The sequence below is a fragment of the Amia ocellicauda genome, chromosome 3 (assembly GCF_036373705.1).
Source record: "Amia ocellicauda isolate fAmiCal2 chromosome 3, fAmiCal2.hap1, whole genome shotgun sequence".
NCBI lineage: Eukaryota > Metazoa > Chordata > Actinopteri > Amiiformes > Amiidae > Amia > Amia ocellicauda.
Genome location: NC_089852.1, coordinates 18,920,083 through 18,947,327, shown reverse-complemented (window position 1 = coordinate 18,947,327; position 27,245 = coordinate 18,920,083). Strand labels below are relative to the sequence as shown.

The following is a 27,245-nucleotide window of genomic DNA, read 5'->3' as shown; positions in this document are numbered from 1 at the left end:
TTCATCCTAATTTTAAAAGCCATCACCAAAATATTGAAGCTACCCTTCAGTCCATTTTATTTTGATATTGGTTTTATTGGTATGACAATACATTTGTCTTCCCTTACAGATCAACACATTTCAGACACATTTTCATGGACAACATATGAATTTTATTGAATCAATTACATTTTCTTTGGAACTAGCCCCCACAAATCATTTAATGTACATAATTGATTTTACAATATTAGGATTTGATGTATTATAGGGACAAAACCAACACTGCATTTACCAAATACCACAAAATTAGGGGGTAGTTCTAAGAACAAAGTTTAGAAAATAATCTGCATCTTGTTTCTTGAGGTATACTTAAGGTATGGAGCCCTCTGAAAGGCTAAGCTCATTCAAAGTGAATGCTGCTGCTGTTTTACCTCTTTAATAATTCTGCATTGCACTGCACAATTGAACTGCCCATTTGATCTGCCTCTTTAATAATTTGGGGATATATTAGTTTTCTGAACATTTGTAATGTTTCTGGGTTAGTTTATAAATAAAGTCTTTAACTGAGCTAAACTAGATAAGGAGCAAGTTCTCCTAAACAGTCCTCTAGGTGAAAAAGTACAGCTGCTCCTCTTTCTCTTTGTCTGTAATGTCTTGATCCTTGTTCTCCTTTGGTTTGCATGCAGGCGGTTGTGAACGAAACATCAACTTTTTTCCTGCCTGTGGATAAGGAGAAGTGCAATACATTTCATTTAAATACAATGTAATGCCAGACCATACACATTTGGCTGTTGCATAGCTATTTCATGCCAAGCATCCTAAAAGGCCTGATCACTCCAAGTTCTCTTGGTACATTTTCACTATCCATGAAGATGATGAACATGTTCCAGCCTTCCTTCCTTTTGTGATTTGGACTTGAGTTCAAGATAGGGGAACTAATGTCAAAAGGTAATCTTCAGCATGAATATGAATAATCTGATACTGTGCTTTAATTGTGATCTCTCATTGATTTTTGATTTGGGAAAACATTATCAACATAATATCAATTGTAAATTTGGGAGAATCACCGCTTACTTTATTTGGGGTTCACGTTATATACAGTGTTTCTGCTTATAGAATGCTAATGTAAACCTTCATATTTGGAGAGAATAACGTAGAAGAGATTTTTTTTTAATTACTTTTTTTTGGGGGATAATCTATCGATTTGCACAGGTGGGGTGGTACTGTATTTTCCCCTAAAAGAGGTTTTAAATCATTACTACATTTCTGGTTCTGGAGGGGTGCAGTCTTTGTTTTCATTCTACTCAATGTTAACTACCTTAATCAACTTGTTATAGACAAATTTGGTTCAATTTAAAGTTTCCCATTGAAGATGCTTTAGATTCAAATAGACTTAAAATGTGTTGGACTGTGATACTCAGGACCTATGATGAAGCCTTGTTTGAAAGAATAAGAGGCTCCTTGGCCCCCCAGATTAAACAAATGCCTCTAAATTGACAAGATCATGTCTTTTAATCATTGATATACTCACAGCTTTCTTGATGTCAGCTTGGGCTCTCTCCAAGGCTTTCCTTAGTCTCTCCTCCTGATGCTGCTTCTGTACTTTGATTTTTTCTTCCCTAAGCCTGAAATTGTTATAAATTACATGCATACAAAGTGCATCTGGTGTTTACCCATCCCCACTCTTGGAGATCTATGGTCTTCTGGTTTTCATCCCAACCTGTTAATTCCAGATTTTAGTCAGTCACTAATTGTAAAACCTTCAGTAACTAGGCCCTGGAATTGCTTGCTTAAACATATTGAACGATAGGTTGCATATGCAACATTGGTTATCTGAAAAAGGAAGCACTGCCCAAGGGGGAGGCGTTTCTAAGCAGTTCTTAGAACCTGATAAATGCTCAATCGCAGCGAGGATGCATCTGTAAAAACTTGAACCACCAATGCAGCATCCTCAGTCAGAGGAGGCTTAGGGGGAGGGTCTGTGATGCAGCTGCTAGGAGGCCCAACAGCCTCTGGCAAGGGGACACCCTGACACGAGCTCTCAGTCAGAAGAGGGAGAGACACGCGTGTATGGAGGCAACTCTCTCTGGTACCAGCGAATAATTGAAGACGTGGACCCCCTGGCAATGCAAAGGGGGCTAATACGACATCCATGCACTTGGAAAAAGTGCAGTTTTTAAGGTCTAATTCAACACACAGACACAGAACGCTCACGTTCATGCAAAATAGCAAGAGAGGATGAACCTGCGCAGTTTTATAGAACAGGAAGTGGGAAGGGACCTGTTCTGAGTGACGTGCACAGGGGCCAATGGCAGCTTTGATAGAGTGACATTTTTGATCAGGTTCCTACGGAAATGCGCAGAAACCTCTCTCTCCTAATTTAACCAGTCTTATTTAGCTTTATTTACCCTGCCCTCAGTCCTTGGTTTCAGAAATAACCATATCTGTGTTGACAAGACACTGTGCAAACAGAACTATTATTGAAACTATTCCGTTGGTCCTCAACTTGATTAATAAATTGATAATTGTCTAAAAGAAAACACACACATAGTTACACATATAGTAAAAAATACCATAATAACCATTGTTGTTTCTGTATAGGTTATATTCCAGAAGCAGCTTCCCTTAATGAGGGGACTTTTGAAACCTACAGGGTCAATGCTGTATCAACTTATAATTGTAAGAGCTGGAATTAGTTTTAAAAGAAGGGCTTATCAAGGGAAAACTTATTTGTTTTAAAGCACTATCATCTTCAGGTAGACGTCCCTCCTGTAGTGTCTTGATGTCTTGTAAAGAAGTCATTGCTCTTTTCCAGAAAACCATCTATTTCCCAGTGGTCCAAATCATACAACAAAACATCTTTCAACACTGTGATGGCCAAACTAACATTTGTACTAAACTCTGATGTAAGACTGACCTGAGACGCCGTTCTTTCTCCTTGACCTTTTCGGCAAGCTGCACCTTCTCACGTGGGATCATCTCGATGTTCTCAAACAGCTCATCCAGTCGACTCTCGATGGAAGTGAGCATCTGCAGAGCACTGAGGTTGGCCTCATTGTCTCCAATACAAGTTCGATAAACCTCCCCCACCTTCTTCTCCAGCCTCTCCATCATATCATCCTGGTGAACACAATTTGAGACCACCACTTAGGACAGGTTTCTAAAAATGGCTGAATAAAATCCTCTGATTAATAAGATTACAACCAAAAAAGAAAGTTGGGCTTAGAAGATGTCCTGTCATTTGCATCCTTCCGTATGCTTATAACCTTTCTTCTATCTTCAGGATGCAAAACTGGCACAGCATGATCATGATCATGACAATGGTGAAGTGAAATCAGCTGTCATTTTCAGTTTCTTATTGAATGGTACATGCAATGCAGCCCTTGAAGACTAGAATATCAAATAGCCCATCACTATTTTAAACATTTAATTGTGTTTTTAATATCCACACTTCAAATTGACTTTAATTTCTCCCATTTCTATTTTACATGTTTTCTCTATGCCAGTCGGTGGTTTCAGTGTAGTTTTCAGCAGTACAGGTTGAGCCTTGCTGGAGCTGTGTGTTTAAAGTAAAAATAGGGATACTAAAACAGTTATTTTTAAAACAAGGAAGGTGTAGTTTCTGTTTTTGATATAAGGCATTGCCATAATATGCATATTCAAAAAAAATATGATCACATGTAACATTTAATCAGAAAAGGAATCCGATTTAATCCTACCTAATACAATCTATTACAAACCTTTGAAAGAAAATAAAGCTGGAATACTGGGGAGGGTGTGTTTCTTGTCTGATAAGTCAACATGTTGTTCTCAGAAGAGGACAATGTGTCCTTTTTTAAAGTTATGTAAACATGTTCTGTGTTTTAAAGGATAGTCTGTCCCCTGTTCTTCCCATGTGTAATAATATACCAAAACAATTACACAGTGATCTGTTTTTACTGTAAAAAATAATAACAGAACCATAGGGGAAAAGTCCAACACTTATGGCAGCATACATTTTGGCAAGAAATACCATTTTGGGAGGCAGAGTTTCTTCATCATGACCTGGTATTGGCAGGAAAAGTGTAATACTTGAGGCACCGATTCAATTGTGGGAAAGATCACTCTAAAAAACATTTGAAGATCTACTCCATAAAATAAAAAACACAAAAAAAACACAAGAATACCTACTGAATTTCCCTGTTCATAGTTCATGACCTGGAGCTTTGCTTAATAATTATAAAGTCTGACATCTGAAGTAGTTCTTCTACTTAATGTGAAGAGTCGCTTTCAGGAGCCATGTCACACCCCTCCTTACCTCCATCTCTCTCTCTCTCACACACACACACACACACACACACACACACACTGTCACTGTTTATGGATTCAGGGTTAAAATGGGGAAGGGTGTCTACAGGAGTCTTGCATAGGCTACTAGAAGCAACAAAGTGACTCTACTTAAGACATTGGACACTTCTTAATCATTAAAAGTGGAGCTCCAGAAGCCATTAGAGCACAAAAATCTAATCCTAACCATCCTAATACTACACAAGAGACCACAGAAATTAAAACAGTATAAAAGATGTATTTGTAATCATAATGAAAATGCTGCAGACATAATTACTTAACATATAATCAAATCAGGAAGCTTAACTGCCAAACAACATGAGTTTAGTATAGCCGTTATTTTAGTTAAATTCATATTAGGAAAAGTATTAGTTTAATGCCATCAATAACAAAGAAAAAGCATACATGTATAAATAATATGATATTGACTATATAATATATTTCTGTTATATTATAATCTGTAATCTGTATATGAAAGTATTATTTATGAAATTAACATAATACTTAAATGTTGAGTTCTTGTGTAGCCGACATCCAACTTTTAAATAAATTAACGTTTAAAATTACACAATGAATCTTTGATATCTTAGATTACATTTTTTTTTTTTTCTGACATTTTGCTTTTGAGATTTCCTTTAGAATTTTGGTGTCCAAATCCCGGATATCCCATAAGTATGTTTTATCCAGAAAAACATCTGTCTGGAATATGAAAAGTATACGTTTTAAAAGGAATATGCTCTATAAATGAGTACATTTTGGCCAGAGTAATCCCCCATTGAAATGCATGTTTTTTAGTCATGACCTGCTTTTCAGTATGTTGTAATGAGAGATGCATTCTGGTGAAGGGCATCTATAACAAAAAATGCAGTGGTTAGTGTAAATACAGCTTTAAAAAATTTGGGCAGTAGACCTTTAAGATAATTAGAATAATTAACTGTGTGTTTAGCAAAAACAAGATATTTTAAAACAAAAGCAGTTGTCCAGCTTTCCTAGTTAAAGAATACACTGGTCAGCTATTCCATTCCTGAGACTCAGTGTTGGAGTGTCTGTAGATTTTGAACATCTTCTTAAATCCCCTAAATATTTAGATTAAGTAGATGAGAGCTGAGGTGGAATAAGAACCAGAAGCTACTGTGGCCCTCCCGTACCAGGGGTTCCCACCACAGGTCTAAATTGTCTCAAAGATCTGTTGTAATGTGAAGGGTTACCTGGTCCTCTCCTTTGAATTGTCCATAAGAAAACAGTCTGGCTTTAAGTTCTAGCTCAGCAGCCCTCTCTCTCTCTCGGTCAATTGTGTCCTTCAGAACATCTATCTGTTGCTTCAGAATCTCCGTCTCCTGATTCCTAATGAGGAAAGAAACAGAAAAATCTAAAAACTAAAATTGTCAATGGCCTGTGAGCTTTTTCCTAAATATTTCAACGATCCCTTTACAAGGCTCTTCTGAAATATGAGATCTCAAATGCTGGGTGAGGAGAATATTATTAAGGCAAAACAATTGGCAATTCAGCCATGAATTTCACAGGATCTTGACTATACCCACATCTTTTGGTGGGTGTTGCTCATGGTGTGTTTGAACTCCTCCAGGGCTTCCTCAGTCTCTCTGGAGTTCTGGATGAGAGAGAGGTTCTGCTCCTCAAGCTCTGTCAGAATGTCAAGTAGCTGCTGTGGTTCTGTGAAGAATAGCTCTGGCTCCTGGGGACAAAATATCATTCAAACAGATGCACAGCTGAAGCTGAAAGTATTCTTACCCTTCATTTGACACAATATTATTTAGCAATTATTTTAATGGATATTGCTAATTAAGCTAGACTAATTTAAAAATATAATCTTTTCAGAATGTGTTGAGCCCAGAGAAAGCTGTAAAGATTCCAGTTGATTGATCAGAGTTAAGGAAGGGGGGTGTTGATTGATTTCAATAGAGTGGCAGTCCAAAGACTCCTTGTCTTTACGGTTTTCTCTAGGCTAAGTGTTTAACAAACTGTGAAAATATAAAACTGTTAAATAAGTACAGTTTAATGATATTTACTTTACTAAATTAATCAATTGATATCATTGTTTCAAGTGAATGGTGTGAATACTGTCAACTACAGCTGTAGACTCAGGGTACATCAAACACAAAAACTGCAAATCCCACTTACCACTTTGTTATGAAATTTTTTTCCTGTTTGATTTGAGTTTTTTTGGTTTAGAAAAAAGGCCCATATGCATTTCTTTCAAACCCCAGCCCATACTTTTCAAACTAAATGTAATTTATCTGAAGTTATTTTGGGATGAGCTTTGAGTTTGAGTGTGCTGTGGCTAATTTTTAGAAATTATTTTGATTAGACATGAATATTCTTACATACACCACTCAAAAAAATTAAGGGAACACTTAAATCACACATTGGATCTCGATGAACTAAATATATTAAAGATCAAAATCTTAACTGTACATTTTGTAATTCGTTGAGAACAAAATGACGTAACAACGGTCAATGGAAACCAAAATCACCAACCGAATGAGGGCTGGATTCAAAGTCACACCGAAAATCAAAGTAAACAATTGAAATCACAGGCTGTTCCAACTTGCGTGAATTTCATCACAGCAACTCATAATGTGACTCAGTAGTGTGTATGGCCCCCACCTGCCTGTATGCACTCCTGACAACGTTTGGGCATGCTCCTGATGAGACAGCGGATGGTGTCCTGGGGGATCTCCTCCCAGACCTGGATCAGGGCATCAGTGAGCTCTTGGGCAGTCTGTGGCGCTACTTGGTGGCGTTGGATGCACCGATACATAACCTCCCAAAGGTTCTCAATTGGATTCAGGTCTGGGGAACGTGAGGGCCAGTCAATGTCATCAATGTCTTCGTCATCCAGGAACTGCCTACACACTCTGGCCACATTAGGCCGGGCATTGTTCTGCACCAGGAGGAACCCAGGGCCCACTGCACCAGCGTAAGGTCTGACGATGGGTCTGAGGATTTCATCCCGGTACCTAACAGCAGTCAGGGTACCGTTGGCAAGCATGTGGAGGTCTGTGCAACCCTCCAAGGATATGCCTCCCCAGACCATCACTGACCCACCGCCAAACTGCATGACTGCTATCATGCTGGGTGATGTTGCAGGCAGCATAACATTCACCACGGCATCTCCGACGTCTGTCACATGTGCTCAGTGTGAACCTGCTCTCATCTGTGAAGAGAAAGGGGCAACAATGGCGGACCTGCCAATTCTGGTGTTCTCTGGCGAATGCCAATCAAGCTGCACAGTGCTGGGCTGTGAGCACAGGTCCCACTAGAGGACGTCAGGCCCTCATGCCACCCTCATGGAGTCTGTTTCTGACAGTTTGGTCAGAAACATGCACACCAGTAGCCTGCTGGAGGTCATTTTGTAGGGTTCTGGCTTTGCTCCTCCTGTTCCTCCTTGCACAAAGGAGCAGATACTGGTCCTGCTGCTGGGTTGATGCCCTTCTACGGCCCTGTCCAGCTCTCCTTGTGTAACGGCCCGTCTCTTAGCATCTCCTCCATGCTCGAAACTGTACTGGGAGACAAACCTTCTTGTGACAGCACGTATGGATGTGCCATCCTGGAGGAGCTGGACTACCTATGCAACCTGAATGGGCTGCAGGTACCGTCTCATGCTACCAGTAGTGACAAAGACACTAGCAAAACACAAAACTAGAGAAGAATCAGTCAGGAAGGATAAGAGAGCAATTGTCTGTGGCCACCACCTGCAGAACCATTCCCTTTTTGGGGGTTGTCTTGCTGTTGCCTCTCCAGTGCACCTGTTGTCACTTTCATTTGCACCAAAACAGGTGACATTGATTCACAATCGCTTAGGCTTCCTAACTGGACAGATTGATATCCCTGAAGTTTAAGGTGTTATACTGTGATGATTATGTGTTCCCTTCATTTTTTTGAGCAGTGTATATGGATATGGGTTGAGGGTGCTAAAAGTTATGGAAATTTAAAAGGGAAGCTCATGTATAAAAGTTTGAATTCCACTGCTTTAATCTATGTTGAGAAACAGACAAGGCTTAACAATGCTAATTACAGCTTACAGGTAGAAAACTACCAAGGCTAATCATTGCCAAAGCCCCTCAGATGTTATAATCCAGAAAATAAAAATACAATAAAAAAATATACCTCATCATCTTCTGATGAGGTTTCTTCCTCCTCTTTGTGGGATATAGAGCTCCTGCAAATTAACCAGGGGATTTGTAAATAATTATTTCCAGGTATTAAACATACAAATGCATTGCAGTAATATTTTACTATACTATTTTTTTTAGATGGTTGAGATCTAAGTTTATTCTATGTAATTGATCATTAAATACAGACATCTAATATTTCAAATTTCAACATGACCTAGCTGTGAGGCACACTGATTAACAACTGGCAATTCCAGATTGAGCAAGTATGAAAGTTAAAAAGAAAATGAATAAGTAAAGCTATACCTCCCCAATTGTCACTCACCACTTTCTGCTTGCTGAAGGTGCTTTCCCACTATGTCTAGATGGGACACTGGAGTCACGGCCTAATACTCCATCTTTTCCAGCTTGCTGGGCTCCACTGGAGGACCTGCTGTCTGTGCCTGTAAGTGTGTAAGCCAATTAACCATTTTCCCCATAGAAAATCCTAATTTCCATGTCTACATATGCGACTCCTCCACAGGAAAATTAGTTCAAAGTCGTAAATTATCGTTTTTTTTTAACAAACTGTATAAATTGAAAGTTTTATTTCAAGTCGGAAGCACTGCCCAAGGGGGAGGAGTTTCTGTGCACTTCCATAGGAACCCGATCAAAAACATCACTCTATCAAAGCTGCCATTGGCCCCTGCACACGTCACTTAGAACAGGTCCCTTCCCACTTCCTGTTCTATATAACATGAAGTCTGCGCAGGTTAGTCCTCTTTTGCCATTTTGTTGGACCCAAGAACGTGAGCTCTCTGTGTCTTGTCTGTGCACTAAACCTTATTATTATTACCACTGTTTCAGTTGGTTGGCTTCACATCTGTGTTGTTCGCCACCGTTATTAGTGTGTGTGTGTGTGAGTGTGTGTGTGTGTGTGTGTGCGCATCTCTTATTGCATTCATATAATTAAAACTGTACAATGCATTAGTTAGACCTCATCTGGAATACTGTGTACAGTTCTGGGCTCCACACTTCAAGAAGGATATCGCTGCTCTACAGGCAGTTCAGAGGAGAGCAACCAGACTTATTCCAGGTTTGAAGCGATGGTCCTACTCGGAGAGAATGAGGGAACTGAACCTTTTTTCTCCCTGGAACAGAGGAGACTACATGGGGACTTGATTCAAGTCTTCAAAATCATGAAAGGCATCGATCACATCAAATCAGAGGAGCTTTTCCAGATCAGCAGGGACACAAGGACCCGGATGCAAAGGCACAAGACACTTCTTCACATAGAGAGTTGTCACAATCTGGAACAAAATCCCCAGCAATGTGGTTGAAGCTGAAAATTTGGGAACATTTAAAAATAGACTGGATAGGATCCTTGGATCACTTAGTTATTAATGGACATCAAACAAGCACGATGGGTCAAATGGCCTCCTCTCATTTGCAAACGTTCTTATGTTCTTAAGTTCTTATTGTTGATAGCTAATCCTATTCTGTTCTGTCCTCGCACTGGGGCTCCGGCTGCGTTTTCGGTTTCAGTTTTGTTTTAAATAGAGCACTTTTAAAATTAATAGTCGTGTTTATATAGTGCCTTACATATTCCGACTGTTTGCTGTCTTGGTTTTTTGGCCACAGGGCTTTTTCCTCCACAGCAGGAGCGCTAGCAGCAGCAGTAAAATCCGAGGCCCAGGTGCCCAGCCTGAACCTCGATGTGTCGTAAGAGCCCCACGTGCGGGGCTCCTCCGCCGGCTTGCGCCCACACTACAGCTCGCTGAGAAAGAGCTCTGCTATGCCTCCTTGTCCATGTGCAGGCCTCAGTTTTAGATCCCGCTACGGCTGGTTGTTTACTACCCTCGGCCCCATTTGGACCCCGCGTCACCTGGTGTACCCGGAAACACCGGCATACATGGTGAGGTTAAGCCTACGGGCCTACGCGGCACTTGTATCCTGCACCTGGTGCTTGGAATATACAGTACTGTGCAACAGTTTTAGGCAGGTATGAAAAAATGCTGTAAAGTAAGAATGCTTTCCAAAAATAGACACGTTAGATCATATTTATCAATTAACTAAATGCAAAGTGAGTGAACAGAAGAAAAATCGAAATCAAATCCATATTTGGTGTGACCACGCTTTGCCTTCAAAGCAGCATCAATTCTTCTAGGTACACTTGCACAAAGTCAGGGATTTTGTAGGCATACAGTCAGGTGTATGATTAAACAATTATACTAAACAGGTGCTAATGATCATCAATTCAATATTTAGGTTGAAACACAATCATTAACTGAAACAGAAACAGCTGTGTAGGAGGAATAGAACTGGGTGAGGAACAGCCAAGCTCAGCTAACAAGGTAACAAGACAGTTTACTGTCAAAAGTCATACACCATGGCTAGACTGAACACAGCAACAAGACACAAGGTAGTTATACTGCATCAGGAAGGTCTCTCCCAGGCAGAAATTTCAAGGCAGACAAGGGATTCCTGATGTGCTGTCCAAGCTCTTTTTTTGAAACGGGCAACGTTGAGGACCGTAGATGCAGTGGTCGGCCAAGGAAACTTACTGGAGCAGATGAAAGACACATGCTTACTTCCCTTCGCAATCGGAAGATGTCCAGCAGTGCCATCAGTTCAGAATTGGCAGAAAACAGTGGGACCCTGGTCAGAAGTGGCCTTCATGGAAGACTTGCAGCCAAAAAGCCATACCATGGAAACAAGGCCAAGCGACTCAACTATGCACAAAAACACAGGAACTGGGGTGCAGAAAAATGGCAGCAGGTGCTCTGGACTGATGAGTCAAAATTTGAAATATTTGGCTGTAGCAGAAGGCAGTTTGTGAGCCAAAGGGCTGGAGAGATGTACACAAATGAGTGTCTGCAGGCAGCAGTGAAGCATGGTGGAGGTTCCTTGCAAGTTTGGGGCTGCATATTTCCGTAAATGGAGTTGGGGATTTGGTCAGAATTACAGGCATATATCCATCAAGCAATATAATCAGGGAGGCATCTGATTGGCCCCAAATTTATTCTGCAGCACGACAACGACCCCAAACATACAGCGACAGTCATTAAGAAATATATTCAGCGTAAAGAAGAACAAGGATTCCTGGAAATGATGGTATGGCCCCCACAGAGCCCTTTTCTTCTGTTCACTCACTTTGTATTTAGTTAATTGATAAATATAATCTATTAACATGTCTATTTTTGAAAGCATTTTTTCACACCTGCCTAAAACTTTTGCATAGTTCTGTACAGTGTTCTGTCTGGCAACAACAAGGTTGCATCTGGTTGGTGTTGCAGTGCCCCCGTGTCCATAAACATTGCTGGGTGGAAACGCACTTACAACAGCGAGCATGTGAATGACAGGGAAGAGCGGCGGAGCAATGCCCACAGGCTCCCTCCCCCTCTTCTGAGTCATCACTATCCTCCTCCCCGCCGGCGACAGAGGTCCAGCTCAGCAGACAGAGCGCAGTGAGGCCATCCATGCTTTAAACAGCAGGATGGACCAAATCTGTGCTCCCTGGCCACGCAGGCAGCGGAGGCAGCAAAACAGGTTCCTGGCTTCTGGAGTTACAAGCAGTACTCCTTGGACTGTCTCATTTCCTGCCAGTCCTATGGGACAAACATGTGCTGGTTCAAACGGACAACGCAGCAGTGGTTGCCTATATCAACAGGCAACCATATCAACAATATCAACAATATCAAGTAGTAGAGCAGCCGGCCTTGCTCTGTATCCCCGCTTTGTATATTCTGATTCCAGACAGTTCCTGGTAAGAGCGTGACTGCAGTGCTCGTTCCTGGGCAGCCCAGGTACAGCCCCACGGGGCCCCTGGGATTTCTGTCTGGAGTGGACTTGTGTAGCCGAGGTCTCCTAGGGGTATGCCTCAGGGCAGGCTCCCTTTTCAGGTCGCTGCCTCCTCCCTTGCGACAGTTTTGTTATACAGTAACCCCTCCCCCTTGGGCAGTGCTTCTGACTTGAAAGATAACGATAGGTTGCGAATGCAACCCCAGTTATCTGAAAAAGAAAACACTGCCCAAGGGTTGCAAGGTCACGCAGGAGTCCTAGCAACTCGCCTCTGTAAGTGCATCTCCACTAGGCAACCTTTATGGACACGGGGACACTGCAACACCAACCAGACACAACCTTATTGTTGCCAGACAGAGCACTGTATATTCCAAGCACCAGGTGCAGGATAAAAGTGCCTCGTAGGCCCGAAGGCTTAACCACACAGTGTTTGCCAGGGTTTCCACGGTAACCCTGTAAAGGTAACCAAGTTTTGTTTTTTGTTTTTAAATTTGGGTGAAAATATAAAATATAAAATACATTGCTCTGGGTGTGTATATATATATATATATATATATATATATATATATATATTAGGGCTTCCTCGAATAACCGGACCTATTAATCAGCTAATGAATTCATCAACGATCAATATTTTCTGTATTTAATTAAGGAGAGGCTAATCAAGGAGGCTAATTATGTGAGAAATTGCATCACATCACAAGAACTACAGTACAGTATCCACTCACAAAATGGAGAGTTATAAGCTGCTAAATGGAAAACTATAGTATATTCAGAAGGAAACATTGAAGTCAAAGGAAAGGTTTTCCGTTTCATTTGCAAGCAATGCTTTTCTTACAAGGGCAACGGGAGTAGTTTTAAGTATCATTTGTGAGCAAAACGCCCGTTTGCTGTAGCGAGAATGGAAGAAGAATCCTCTGGCCACGTTGTGGCTAAACAGGCAACGGGAGTGCTTCACCAAAAACACACTGTTTTTGCATTATAATTATAAAGAATAGCTCTCAAGTGACACGCATTGTCGCTAAAATCCCACACATTGGATGAAAAATAGTTAGCGCGTGCCAGATTAATCTACTGATTAATCAACTAATGCCCATTGATTAACCGATCAAATATTTGAATCGACTGACAGCCCTAATATGTGTGTATAATATATATATATATATATATATATATATATATATATATATATATATATAATTAAATCAGAATGGCTGACTGCACCTACGTTTTGCAGAGTCTGACACTCTTTCTCCTTTTTCCTTCAGTGCAGCTCGAGTTTTCCTTTTCTCCTCAAACTTTTGCCTCCATTCCTTTGGTGAAAGTTTAATAAGGAACTCCTTGTACATCATGTATTCCTTCAGGATCTCCTCATGCTTTGAAATGTCACTGTAAACAGATGTAAACTTTCAGCAGATGTGTTTTTGAAAATTTAAATTGCTCTTATACTTTGTTTTTGAACATGAATGTCCCGATTTCCATGAAATTTAATAGATGTACAGTAAATGCTACAGTTTTTTTGGAACTTCAAGAGAGAGTTCAAAGGTTATAACAAATTAGTATTATCTGTTAAAACAAATGTAACTAAGCATGCCCAAAACTTTTTTGGTAGCCCCTTTTGCAAAACACAATTCAATATATTATTATCATAGAGGTGTGTTGGCCTCTCAAATAAAGTTACTTTTTGGGGGTAATGACTGAGAATTATTTATGAATAAGGTACTATATTTACTTAACTTTACATTTTCTTTAACGCACTTACACTTGTGTTTTAATGTACTTTCTAAAATGATCAAACACAATTCAACATTTGAGATACCATAGGACACTTAATACATAACATTTACAATCAAGTAAAAGCAAGCTCTTTTTATTAGAATGCTTACCTTTTGAGTGAAACCATTTTGGTTGAGATCTTTTTAATTTCCGACACTTTCTCCAGTTTCACCTTTGCTTCTTGTTCTGCACTTGATTTGGAAATAATGTTGTCAACACAGGTCAGATTTAATCCATAGGGAAAGGTCTCAGTCTCAAATTAATTAGAATGAGTCAACAGATTGGTTATCAATATATTCCATATAGATTTTTCAAATTAGGAATTTATTTTACAGTTAATATTGCAATAATAAAAATAAGTTCTAACAACAAGATTTTTTTTTTTTTTAAATCAAAATGTAAAGTATTCTGTATTTTTTATCATTTACTTCTACTTGGTAATATGTGCATACATTTGTTATTTAATTTCTGAATTGTTTCAAATCCCATAGTGTGTGGTCTTACTGATACTTTGACTCAAATATATGTGGTACTTTGTGTCACATTTATTTGATGTTACTCAAAATATTATAAATCAAAATACCTAATTGTATCCATAAAACTGTGCTTGCATCATGTAAATATAGTATTGCATATTGATTTAATTTAATTATGGTTTTTGTATATCTTGTGATTAAATACAGAAAATACACATTTTATCTCAGAATTATTCTTGACTAAATTAAGAAAACGGCTTAAACAATATCCCCGATTCTGAATTGCAACATCTGAGTATTTCTGAAGGCTGGACAGTGAGAAAGACTTGCAGACATTCTTAGAACACCTACAAATGCCACAACATCTTTATGGAACTAAAATCAAGTGACTGTGGACTAAATCAACACTGCATGCTGCTATACAAGTATTCAACTTAAGTTTGCTGTGGTGACATAAAACACAAAGAGCATCTCTGTGTAGTCTGTCAAAAAAGTATTATACATATTAAGATTTGTATTAAACAATTATTACAGTACTCAATTGTATTAATGCTATACATATTAAATAGTGAAAAATGCATGGTTAGTTTGTGCGCTTTTTTCCATTATGTGTAATTAAAATATTTAATTAACAGTGTCTTTCAAATTATGTCTGCTGCATTTTTGTAAAGCCCAGAGCGTATGGATGCATACAAAAAGACTACTTTTTCTGCAAACTTATGTTGAATTCTAGTTAAAAGTCAGTCAGGAATGCAAGAAAATTGAATGTTACATTTTAATGGCTTCCACTGAATTTTTGTCATTCTCTTTGAGGAACTCATCAAACATGGCCGTGTCTTCCTCCAGATACTGCTCGGCCTTTTCCAGTTTGCGCTCCTCCGCTGCGGCACCTTCATCTAGCTTGCGGATCTCATCCCTCTTCACTGCCAATGAGTACTAGCCAGGCACATATAGAATGAGCACATCTGGTTACTGTTTCTCTCAAGATTTGTGAGATAAATATCCAAGGCAGTTCTAAAGAGTGGTACTGTAACATGGAATAAGGACATTTAATAACTAAATAAGTAATACTTAAAAGTATTACATTAGAGGAAAAAAGTTTTTTTACCTGCAACAGAAACATTTCTCTTTTCTTACAGATGAATTCATTTATGCTTTCTCGTTCTATGTTGCGATCTGAAAGGGACAATATATATATATATATATATATATATATATATATATATATATATATATATGTATATATACACACACACAGTGAGGTCTATGTCCAACATGGGCATTACATGAAAAATTCTGTTTGGACAAAACTGTGCTATGCAAACAATACATTATGGGGAAATGTATTTTAGGGAACTTTGACATTTGTATGTATTTATTTTAAAAGAAAGATAATCAAACAAATATTAAAGGCAATGTGTGATATTGTACTCACCAATCAAATATGATGATGAAAATGATTAATATAATGCTACACTCAAGTAACTTGTTTAAAATCAAAATCACAATTTTCTCGACTAATGTCATAATGTTACATAATTTCTTCACTGCTCCACCACTTTACATTTATTATTACATTTATATCTGTATATTCTAGATCTCTACAGAATGGCAGTCAAATGTATTGGGTATAATTCAGTCAACCACCATTTGTACTACATCTCACTTGCATTAAAGAGTGTTCAATAAACCTAAAACTTACATGATAGTCTAGGAATTTTGAAACATACAAGATAACACTGGTTCAAGTGAAGGGTGCCTATACTTTCATCTGTGACTGCACATAATATAATTCACCGATCACTAATTGTGTAATGAATAGAACTAACCTTCAGTCATGTTGGAACTTTGGTTTAGAAATACATGATAATGAGACACAAGAGCTCTCTTGCCTTTCATCATGGGTTTCCATTGAGACACCGTGCAGCAAGTTTTCTAGGCCTAAGAAAGTTTTCTAAGTTTTCTGTATAAAGTTTTTGAAACATTTAATTCTGATCAATTAAGCAAGTAGTGTTTATGCATATTAAGTAATTAAGAGATAATATGGAAGAAACACCTGAACATACAGTTAGGTCCATAAATATTTGGACAGAGACACAATTGTCATCATTTTGGCTCTGTACGCCACCACAATGGATTTGAAAGGAAACACGGATTACACCCATTTTTATGTGGTCACCCCAATTGTAGGGTCTCAAAAGTAAATTGGACAAACTAACAATCATGAATTCAATTGTGAGTTTCAATACTTGGTTGCAAATCCTTTGCAGTCAATGACTGCCTGAAGTCTGAAACCCATAGACATCACCAGATGCTGTGTTTCTTCCCTGGTGGTGCTCTGCCAGGTCTGTACTGTAGCTGTATTTAGTTCCTGCTTGTTCTTGGGGCATTTTGCCTTCAGTTTTGCCTTCAGCAAGTGAAATGCTGCTCAATTAGATTCAGGTCAGGTGATTGACTTGGCCATTGCAGAAAAATTCCACTTCCTCACCTTCAAAAAGTCTTGGGTTGCTTTCGCAGTATGCTTTAGGTCACTGCACTGTGAAGCACCGTCCAATGAGTGTTGAAGCATTTGGCTGAATCTGAGTAGATAATATAGCCTTAAACACTTCAGAATTCATCCTGCTGCTTTTGTCAGCAGTCACATCATCATTAAATACAAGGGAATCAGTTCCCTTTGTAGTCATACTGGCCCACGCCATAACATGCTTCACAGATAAGGTGGTATGCGTCTGATCATGAGCAGTTCCTTCCCTTCTCCATACTCTTCTCTTCCCATCATTCTGGTACAAGTAGATTTTTGTCTCATCTGTCCATAGGATGTTGTTCCAGAACTGTACAGGGTGCTTTAGATGTTTTTTGACAAACTCTAATCTGATCTTCCTGTTTTGGGTGCCTACCAATGGTTTATATCTTGTGGTAAACCCTCTGTATTTACTCTGTTGAAGTCTTCTCTTGATTGTTGACTTTATCACAGATACACCTACCTCCTGGAGAGTGTGCTTAATCTGGCCAGCTGTTGTGAAGGGGTTTTTCTTCACAAGGGAAAGAATTCTTCTGTCATCCACCACAGTTGTTTTCCATGGTCTTCCAGGCCTTTTGGTGTTCCTGAGCTCACCAGTGTGTTCTTTCTTTTTAAGAATGTACCACATAGTTGATTTGGCCTCATCTAATGTTTTTGCTATCTCTGATTGGTTTGTTTTGATTTCTAAGGCAAAACTGAAAGCAAAACGCCCCAAGAACAAGTAGGAACTAAAGACATCTGCAGTACAGGTCTGGCAGTCATTGACTGCAAAGGATTTGCAACCATGTATTGAAACTCACAATTTAATTCATGATTGTTAGTTTGTCCAATTTACTTTTGAGCCCCTAAAACTAGGGGGACCACATGTAAAAATGGGTATAATTCCTACACTGTTCACCCAATTTGGATATAGCTACCCTCAAATTAAAGATTAAAGTCTACACTTAAAGAGCTTCTTGATTGTTTCCTTTCAAATCCATTGTGTTGGTATGCAGAGCCAAAATGATGACAATTGTGTCACTGTCCAAATATTTATGGAACAAACTGTTCTTTGACCCTGAAAGACAGAGTTCCCTTAATGGATCAAGTAGAAACTGGTGATTTTGGATGACCAAACTGGAATGGGGCTCTCCAATACTAGGATTGGACACCCCTTTCTGTAGAAGTGAGACAACACCTTTTGTCGTGGCTAGTTTCCATGATGGGTCATCTCGGAGAGCCAGAATGGCTGCTTCTTCATTTCTCTCATCTGTCCCAACATCCTCTCCCTCTTTCATCTTGCGTCTTAACTCTGCTCGTTTCTTGTTCATCTGGCCTGCATAGGTGGTCTTTTGATGGATCTTGAGATTCTTTTCCCGTTCACGTTCCTGAAATGACACCATTAAAAATCTATCCGTAAAAAAACATTTGAAAGAGGTAAATTAAGGGGATCCTCCAATAAATGTCCTGGACAGATTTCATCAACTCTGACAACAGGAGAAAGACGTTATTTTACTTTATATCTCTCAGCAATACAATCTTGACTTATTTGCATTACTAGGTATGAACAATATAAATGTAAAATTAATATTATTTATTAGTTATTAATAGTAGTAATATCAGAGGTTGTATATTCTGTATTCATTTGGTAAACACCTTTATCCAAGGTGACGATGTTTACAAGAGTACCATATGATCAGTAAACAATACAACACAAACATAAGATTTCTTAATTCCTGTGCTGTGCTAAACTACAGGTTTGAAATCCCCTGGAAAATAACATGAGCAAACACAGATTTGTTGAACAAATGTGGCCTTTGACAGCTGAACAACAAATTCATAACACCAAAACATATTGTTTTGCAATTGAAGGGTGCAAAGAATTCTTCTTTGTGGGGCTGAAGATACACATACAATATTTAAGTATAATCCTGATACCACTAGTCCCAGTCAGTGCTATATTTATATAATTTTATGTCCTCTGTAGATATTGGTAAGAAGCTTATCTGTTTAGTCTTTGTCATATTCTATACAGTTTACATTAGTTACATTTCAACAAACAGAGAAAATGAATCCTACACTTTCACAGTGATAACCTATCTTCACAGATTGTTTCAGCTCTTAGATCGCATAGGTAATTTAAACGAAACATTTCAGATCAAATAAGTATTGCAATGGGGAAATAAGATAACACTAGGAAATGCTTAATTTGAAGATGTTTTGCATTGTATTTTTTGGAATGCCGCAGCACTGCTGTGCGTATCAATTACAATGTAGTTGATTGCTCACCCCGAACGAACAGCATACATTTGGTAATAAAAGTATTCTACTCTGAAGATTGAAAAATCCTAAAAAGGTCAATGCCACCTACCAGCTTCTGGCGTTCTCTCTCCTTGTCCCTTAGAAGGAAAATATCACTATTTGGAGGTAGCCTAAAGGGGTTTTTGCTGGCTCGGTCATCATCATCTTGAACTAAAAAATAAATAAATCATGGTATAAAAGTGCTCACATAAAAACAAAAAACAAAACAGGATGTAATCTACTGAGTGTCGAACAATGCTTGGAGTGCAGGTTTCATTCAGGTTTATGTCATAGCCAACAGTGACATTGCCTATATGCTGCCAGTGTTAGGTGGGCTTGTCCTCATCTTGACATAACAGCAACTCCTGTAGCTTACCTGGCACCTACAGGGTTGTGGTGTCATCACTGAGAGCAATATTAATCCACCTCAAAATGTTCTAGCTCTAGTAGATGGCTATATATTCTATCCTGATGGATTAGCAATCTAAGCAATGTATTTCATTTATATACAGTGGGGGGAAAAAAGTATTTGATCCCCTGCTGATTTTGTACGTTTGCCCACTGACAGAGAAATGATCAGTCTATAATTTTAATGGTAGGTATATTTTAACAGTGAGAGACAGAATAACAACAAAAAAATCCAGAAAAATGCATTTCAAAAAAGTTATCAATTGATTTGCATGTTAATGAGGGAAATAAGTATGGAGGTGGAAATGTACAAAATCAGCAGGGGATCAAATACTTTTTTCCCCGCACTGTATTATTTAAAATAATTTATATCGAATTTCTTTCTTTTTTTATTGTTTAATTTAGAATGGCAGTGTACATAGTAATATATTCAAAAAATATAAATGAGCATCAGCTGTATTAAAATAATGTCTCAGAGACTCCACAGACAGCTTAAATTATGTAAAACTAGAATGTAGCACTGATTATTCTGATATAAATTCCAATATACACTTTCAATCATTCATACTATTCTTACTATACAATTGTTAATTGGTTAAAATAAAAATAATGGTTCTCACCTGATACTATAGACTTTGTTTCAGATCTTGATTTTGCTGAGGGATTAGTGGACTGCCGTGATGTGGATTGTGGCACTTTTGGGGGAGAAAAAAAAACAAAAAAAAACATGAGCACAGCAACCAACAGCACGGTGATGGCCCTATTGTTAAAAATATTGTCTTTCTAAGGGTTTATATAAAATCTATCGTACTTACACTGCCTAAAACTATTAATTATTAATATAAATTATTCAGTTACATTAACTTTACAAATTACTTTGAGTCCAACTTCTTATTTTTACCTATTGAAAATTATACGGTCTCTCTTAATTAGCAGTCTTTCACAAAATTATGCCAGTACTTCAAACATTATTGTTTACCTGCCATTGAAGAACATCTTAGCAAAATATTTTCTGTATTTTAGTCCAGAAAATGTTTTTTTCAACCTAAAAGTATATTTCTAGTTTATTAGAGTAATGGCTTGCAAAATGCAAATCCTGATCAGAATATCAGTGCTGTCATATTCATCCGATCATATTTAAATTTACTCTGAAGTGCAAGAAAATGTACCACTGTCTGCTCTTTAAAATGTGCAATATACTCACATATAACACACACAATTTGACTGTCATCAATGCATAAAATCGTCATAATCAAGGCACATCGAACCCATTCGAATGGTCTGTGTGGTCCCCCATGAGCCACACATAGGGTCAGTTGGGTGATCACAAATGCATTGAATGCTGATGATGGCTAGGCAGCCCTCCCCTGTACCAGGCACATGCTCTTCTGCAACTACCTTTTTTTAGCACGTAACCAAACTGTTTTGATCCTATACCATTATGAAAAAGGGGGGTTATGGTGTAATCCAGAGGATTTTTGTATGCTTTGATGCTGTTTGATGCAAACAGAAAGGTACAATTAACCCATGCTCTACATGTTCTCAAAATTAGAAATCTAGAAAGAAATACTGGATGATAGAAAAGCAGAACTGATTATAGATGAGAACAATTTGTATTCATCTATAATCCCATTGAAATTATGGTGGCACACCATAGTGCGGGAGTGCGGATTAATTGTAGGGTGGGGGGGTCGGACGAATCTGCAGTGACTATAAGCCTCCACAGAGAGAAAGAGAGAATCTGTTCTGTGGTGTAAAGGGTTAATCTAACAGTAGGGGAGCACTTCTTAGTTTATTCAAAAGTTATTCACAAATGTAATTATTGGCTGATTTTAATGTTTCAATTATGCATTAGTGTAATTATTGGTATTTTTAAAATAACTTTAAGAGGTGCTCTAAATGGTCCAAAATCTGGGATACCATATAAATTACTACATAGCATATATATACACTCACCTAAAGGATTATTAAGAATACCATACTAATACTGTGTTTGACCCCCTTTCGCCTTCAGAACTGCCTTAATTCTACGTGGCATTGATTCAACAAGGTGCTGAAAGCATTCTTTACAAATGTTGGCCCATATTGATAGGATAGCATCTTGCAGTTGATGGAGATTTGTGGGATGCACATCCAGGGCACGAAGCTCCCGTTTCACCACATCCCAAAGATGCTCTATTGGGTTGAGATCTGGTGACTGTGGGGGCCAGTTTAGTACAGTGAACTCATTGTCATGTTCAAGAAACCAATTTGAAATGATTCGACCTTTGTGACATGGTGCATTATCCTGCTGGAAGTAGCCATCAGAGGATGGGTACATGGTGGTCATAAAGGGATGGACATGGTCAGAAACAATGTTCAGGTAGGCCGTGGCATTTAAACGATGCCCAATTGGCACTAAGGGGCCTAAAGTGTGCCAAGAAAACATCCCCCACACCATTACACCACCACCACCAGCCTGCACAGTGGTAACAAGGCATGATGGATCCATGTTCTCATTCTGTTTACGCCAAATTCTGACTCTACCATCTGAATGTCTCAACAGAAATTGAGACTCATCAGACCAGGCAACATTTTTCCAGTCTTCAACTGTCCAATTTTGGTGAGCTTGTGCAAATTTTAGCCTCTTTTTCCTATTTGTAGTGGAGATGAGTGGTACCCGGTGGGGTCTTCTGCTGTTGTAGCCCATCCGCCTCAAGGTTGTACGTGTTGTGGCTTCACAAATGCTTTGCTGCATACCTCGGTTGTAACGAGTGGTTATTTCAGTCAAAGTTGCTCTTCTATCAGCTTGAATCAGTCGGCCCCTTCTCCTCTGACCTCTAGCATCAACAAGGCATTTTCGCCCACAGGACTGCCGCATACTGGATGTTTTTCCCTTTTCACACCATTCTTTGTAAACCCTAGAAATGGTTGTGCTTGAAAATCCCAGTAACTGAGCAGATTGTGAAATACTCAGACCGGCCCGTCTGGTACCAACAATCATGCTCAAAATTGCTTAAATCACCTTTCTTTCCCATTCAGACATTCAGTTTGGAGTTCAGGAGATTGTCTTGACCAGGACCACACCCCTAAATGCATTGAAGCAACTGCCATGTGATTGGTTGGTTAGATAATTGCATTAATGAGAAATTGAACAGGTGTTCTTAATAATCCTTTAGGTGAGTGTATGTGTGTGTGTGTTGATCATACTGCATGCCATAGTCTTGCATTTCAATATGATTATTAAAAAATACATAAGGAAATTACCCTTTATCGAATATTTAATAAATATTTTTAGAATACTGAAGAAATAACATTAATATTATTATTATTATTATTATTATTATTATTATTATTATTATTATTAATAATAATAATAATATCTAGATAATTATACTACTTTGGATATTTTACATATAATTGGGAGTCCCACGGTGTTTGTGGGAATGTGTTTGTGTGTGTGTAACTGAGTTTGTGAAACACTTTAGCCTCTTCAGATCTGAATTATGTTTCATGGTTTTGAAAAATATAACTATGACTTTTTCTCACCTTTAATGCAACCAGAAATGAGACTAAATAAAACTATTTATTTATGATAACATTAATTGTTAAACTTTTTGTCCATTTGAATGGACACTGGGTCCAAACAGTTTTAAAATAATACCAACATCATATGATAACATCATATATGGCACTATAGTTTTTCATCAGTGTGAGGTCATTAGACTGCACTATATTTACTTTACTTTATTTATTGTGAGATCATTAGACTGCACTATAGTTATTGTACAGTGTAAGGTCATTCGACTGCACTATAGTTACTGTACAGTGTGAGGTCATCAGACTGCACTATAGTTATTATACATTGTGATATCATTAGACTGCAGAGTACTTACTCAATAGGGTGAGGTCATTAGACTGCACTATAGTTATTGTATAGTGTGATGTCAATAGACTGCACTATAGTTTCAGTATAGTGTGAGATCATTCAACTGCACTATAGTTATTGTACAGTGTGGATATAGTGTTAGTTCAGTAGACTGCACTATAGTTACGGTACCGTGTGAGATCATTTGACAGCACTATAGTCATGTTACAGTGTGAGCTCATTAGACTGCACTATATTTACTTTATTGATTTTTAGATTATTAGACTGCACTATAGTTACTGCACAGTGTGAGGTCATTAGACTGCACTGTAGTTACTGTACAGTGTGAGGTCATTTGACAGCACTATAGTTACTTTACAGTGTGAGGTCATCAGACTGCAATGTAGTTAGTGTACAGTGTGAGGTTATTAGTTTGCAATACAGTTACTATACATTGTGATATCATTAGACTGCAGAATACCTCTGCACAGTGTGAGGTCATTAGACTGCACTATAGTTACGGTACAGCGTGAGGTCATCAGACTGCACTGTAGTTAGTGTACAGTGTGAGGTCATTTGACAGCACCATGGTTACGTTACAGTGTGAGGTCATCAGACTGCACTGTAGTTAGTTTACAGTGAGATCATTAGACTGCACTGTAGTTAGTGTACAGCGTGAGGTTATTAGTTTGCACTATAGTTACTATACATTGTGATATCATTAGACTGCAGAATACCTCTGCACAGTGTGAGGTCATTAGACTGCACTGTAGTTACTGTACAGTGTGAGGTCATTTGACAGCACTATAGTTACTTTACAGTGTGAGGTCATCAGACTGCAATGTAGTTAGTGTACAGTGTGAGGTTATTAGTTTGCAATACAGTTACTATACATTGTGATATCATTAGACTGCAGAATACCTCTGCACAGTGTGAGGTCATTAGACTGCACTATAGTTACTGCACAGTGTGAGGTCATCAGACTGCACTATAGTTAGTGTACAGTGTGAGGTTATTTGACAGCACCATAGTTACGTTAAAGTGTGAGGTCATCAGACTGCACTATAGTTACTGTACAGCGTGAGGTCATTAGACTGCACTATAGTTACGGTACAGCGTGAGGTTATTAGTTTGCACTATAGTTACTATACATTGTGATATCATTAGACTGCAGAATACCTCTGCACAGTGTGAGGTCATTAGACTGCACTGTAGTTACTGTACAGTGTGAGGTCAATAGACTGCACTGTAGTTACGGTACACTGTGAGGTTATTAGAGTGCACTATAGTTGCGTTACAGTGTAAGGTCATCAGACTGCACTGTAGTTAGTTTACAGTGAGATCATTAGACTGCATTATATTTACTTTACTTTATTTATTGTGAGGTTATTAGACTACACTATAGTTACATTACAGTGTGAAGTCATCAGACTGCACTGAAGTTAGTGTACAGTGTGAGGTCAATAGACTGCACTATAGTCTCGGTACAGTGCGATTTATTCCTTATTATTGTATTATTTTATTATTTGTATTTATTATTTTATTTTATAGATATTATCAACTAATTTTCTTGTTCTGGTGTACTGTTTTTATAGTAGTAAGGTAATTCATCAGTACTGGAGAACCGAGTGCAATAACAAGGTTTCCGACCTACTGTCAATGTTTGATGAAAAAAAAAGTTTAAAGTTAAAGTTTAATTAATAAGTTCCATCTTTAAATATTTTATTAAAACTATTAAATCTTGCAACCAATATCTAGAATTGTGAATATGCAAACATGCGGAGGCTAGCCACAGCTGATTCGTCCCGAGAATTCATCCACACCCCAGCTCTACAGTGTGCCACCATAATTTAAATGGGATGTTAGATGATTACAACCTGAATGAATGAATTAGTAAATTGGTAATTTCACGTCACATAAAAATACTCTCTCTTAGTATAACAACTGGAATATACACTTAAAAGCATCACAAAATTCCCTGGATTACACCATACCCCCCCTTTTTTCATAATAGTATAGGATCAAAAGACAGTGGTTATGTGCTACAAAAAGGCTTGCACCAGGTACAGGGGAGGGCTGCCTAGCTGTCATCATTGTTCAATGCATTTGTGATCACCTAACTGACCCCATGTGTGGCTCATGGGGGACCACACAGACCATTTGAATGGGTCTGATGTGCTTTGATTACGAGGATGTTATTTTCTGAAAATGCTTACCCGATACCTTCCCTGATGACATCATTTCTGGAGATGTTGAGGAGGGAACTAGTGATGGGGATGACATGATACAAGTTTGTGTGAACCAGGAGAGTGAACTAGGAGAGAGAGAAAAAACAGAAGGTATATTTCTTGCATATATATTGTATTTGTAAATTGCTGATGCCTGTTGAATTTCTATTATGAATAATAAAAAGGTTATTTTCTTTCCCCTCCGTTATATAATTATATGATTGATTGGTAAATGTATTTTCCAATTACTGTATGTATGATTAGTCCTTAATTGTAAATAACACTAACTATGCCTTATATAATTTATATATATACAGACAGGTGACAAATTAAAGGAAGAACCAACATAAAGTGTCTCAGTAAGGTGTTGAGCCACCATGAGCTGCCAGAATGGCTTCAATGCACCTTGCCATAGATTTGACTAGTCTCTGGAACTCTACTGGAGGTATGGAACACCACAGCATAACAGAGCCTCCAGATCCCTTCACTGTAGGGGTCAATCAGTCAGGCCTGTTCTCTTGGTGTACACCACACATGTACTCACCTAATTTGTTCAGAATATGGTGAAGAATGACTCATCTGACCACATCACTTTTTTCCACATCACTGTAGACCAGTACCTATATTTTTTGCAACACTGAATTCTCAAATGTGCATTTGTCTTTGTAATGAGGGATTTATGCACTGCCATCTTGATTCAAAAGGTCAACTGGGCCTGCTCAGCATTTTTAAACATGCCACAGAGCATGATAGGATATTAATTGCTTAATTGTATCATGTAATACACCTGTTTTAAGGTATCTGCATTCGTTATATATATATATATATATATATATATATATATATATATATATATATATATATATATATATATACACACACACACACACAAACACTTATTTTTAATCATTTTTTAAACTATTGTAATTTAAAATAAATGTACAAACTTATATACTTTTCAATCAATTTTCTTTATTGATGCTGCAATACTTATTTAGTTGCCGCAGAGCGCTTTACACATTTAAAACAACAAATTAGCTATCTCGGTAAAATTGCAGAAAGTCAATCGTATAGGGTATATTCCCTCAGATACATTGTATTTTAATATTTAAGTCAACGTAAGACACAAATGTTAAAATATACCATGAACACTATGTTTTGCCAATGAAAGCCACGTTGGGCCAGGCTAAATACACTTGGGTCTGATATAGAAAATGCTCCTTGTCAAAATTCATCAGAGACACCAACTGCCAAAGGTGACTTAACCCGTTAATATCACTGATAAATATGCGACTTGTATAAATAAATATGTGCACCGTTTTCTGTTAAGGCATTTCCCCCAAAACAACTTACCGTGCTTGGATAATCCTTTCTCTACCAAGAAACTACCAATAATATTTCAATATTACTGAGAAAAGCAAACCTCTTTTGAACAAATTTAAATGTTCTTATCTTATGTCATTTGTTTCTCAACCCTTCGAACGTGTGTAA

At 38.1% G+C, this 27,245-nt stretch overlaps 1 protein-coding gene across 1 annotated transcript; it reads right to left on the bottom strand.

The window, feature by feature from the left end:
• Positions 1-69: 69 nt before the first annotated feature.
• Positions 70-27,245, bottom strand: cfap100 (cilia and flagella associated protein 100). The gene is made up of 16 exons (XM_066698377.1): positions 27,108-27,245; positions 25,743-25,840; positions 20,300-20,374; positions 19,342-19,442; positions 18,169-18,358; positions 15,579-15,646; positions 15,243-15,406; positions 14,105-14,185; positions 13,447-13,607; positions 8,764-8,881; positions 8,434-8,485; positions 5,847-5,998; positions 5,514-5,649; positions 2,897-3,099; positions 1,511-1,604; positions 70-699 (listed from the first exon to the last, which is right to left on the bottom strand). Exons 2-16 carry the CDS (start codon positions 25,807-25,809, stop codon positions 586-588), a joined length of 1,776 nt encoding a protein of 591 aa, XP_066554474.1. The 5' UTR covers positions 25,810-25,840; positions 27,108-27,245; the 3' UTR covers positions 70-585.

Bases quoted from the DNA above. Each gene is read 5' to 3' on its own strand.
- cfap100 (XM_066698377.1), bottom strand. From the start codon at position 25,809: ATGTCATCCCCATCACTAGTTCCCTCCTCAACATCTCCAGAAATGATG. The intron at 14,186-15,242 runs GTAACATTCAAT...TTCCAAATCAAG, and splicing joins TCAGTGGAAGCCATTAAAAT to TGCAGAACAAGAAGCAAAGG. The intron at 5,999-8,433 runs GTATATTTTTTT...TTTTGTCCCCAG, and splicing joins CCTCATCAGAAGATGATGAG to GAGCCAGAGCTATTCTTCAC.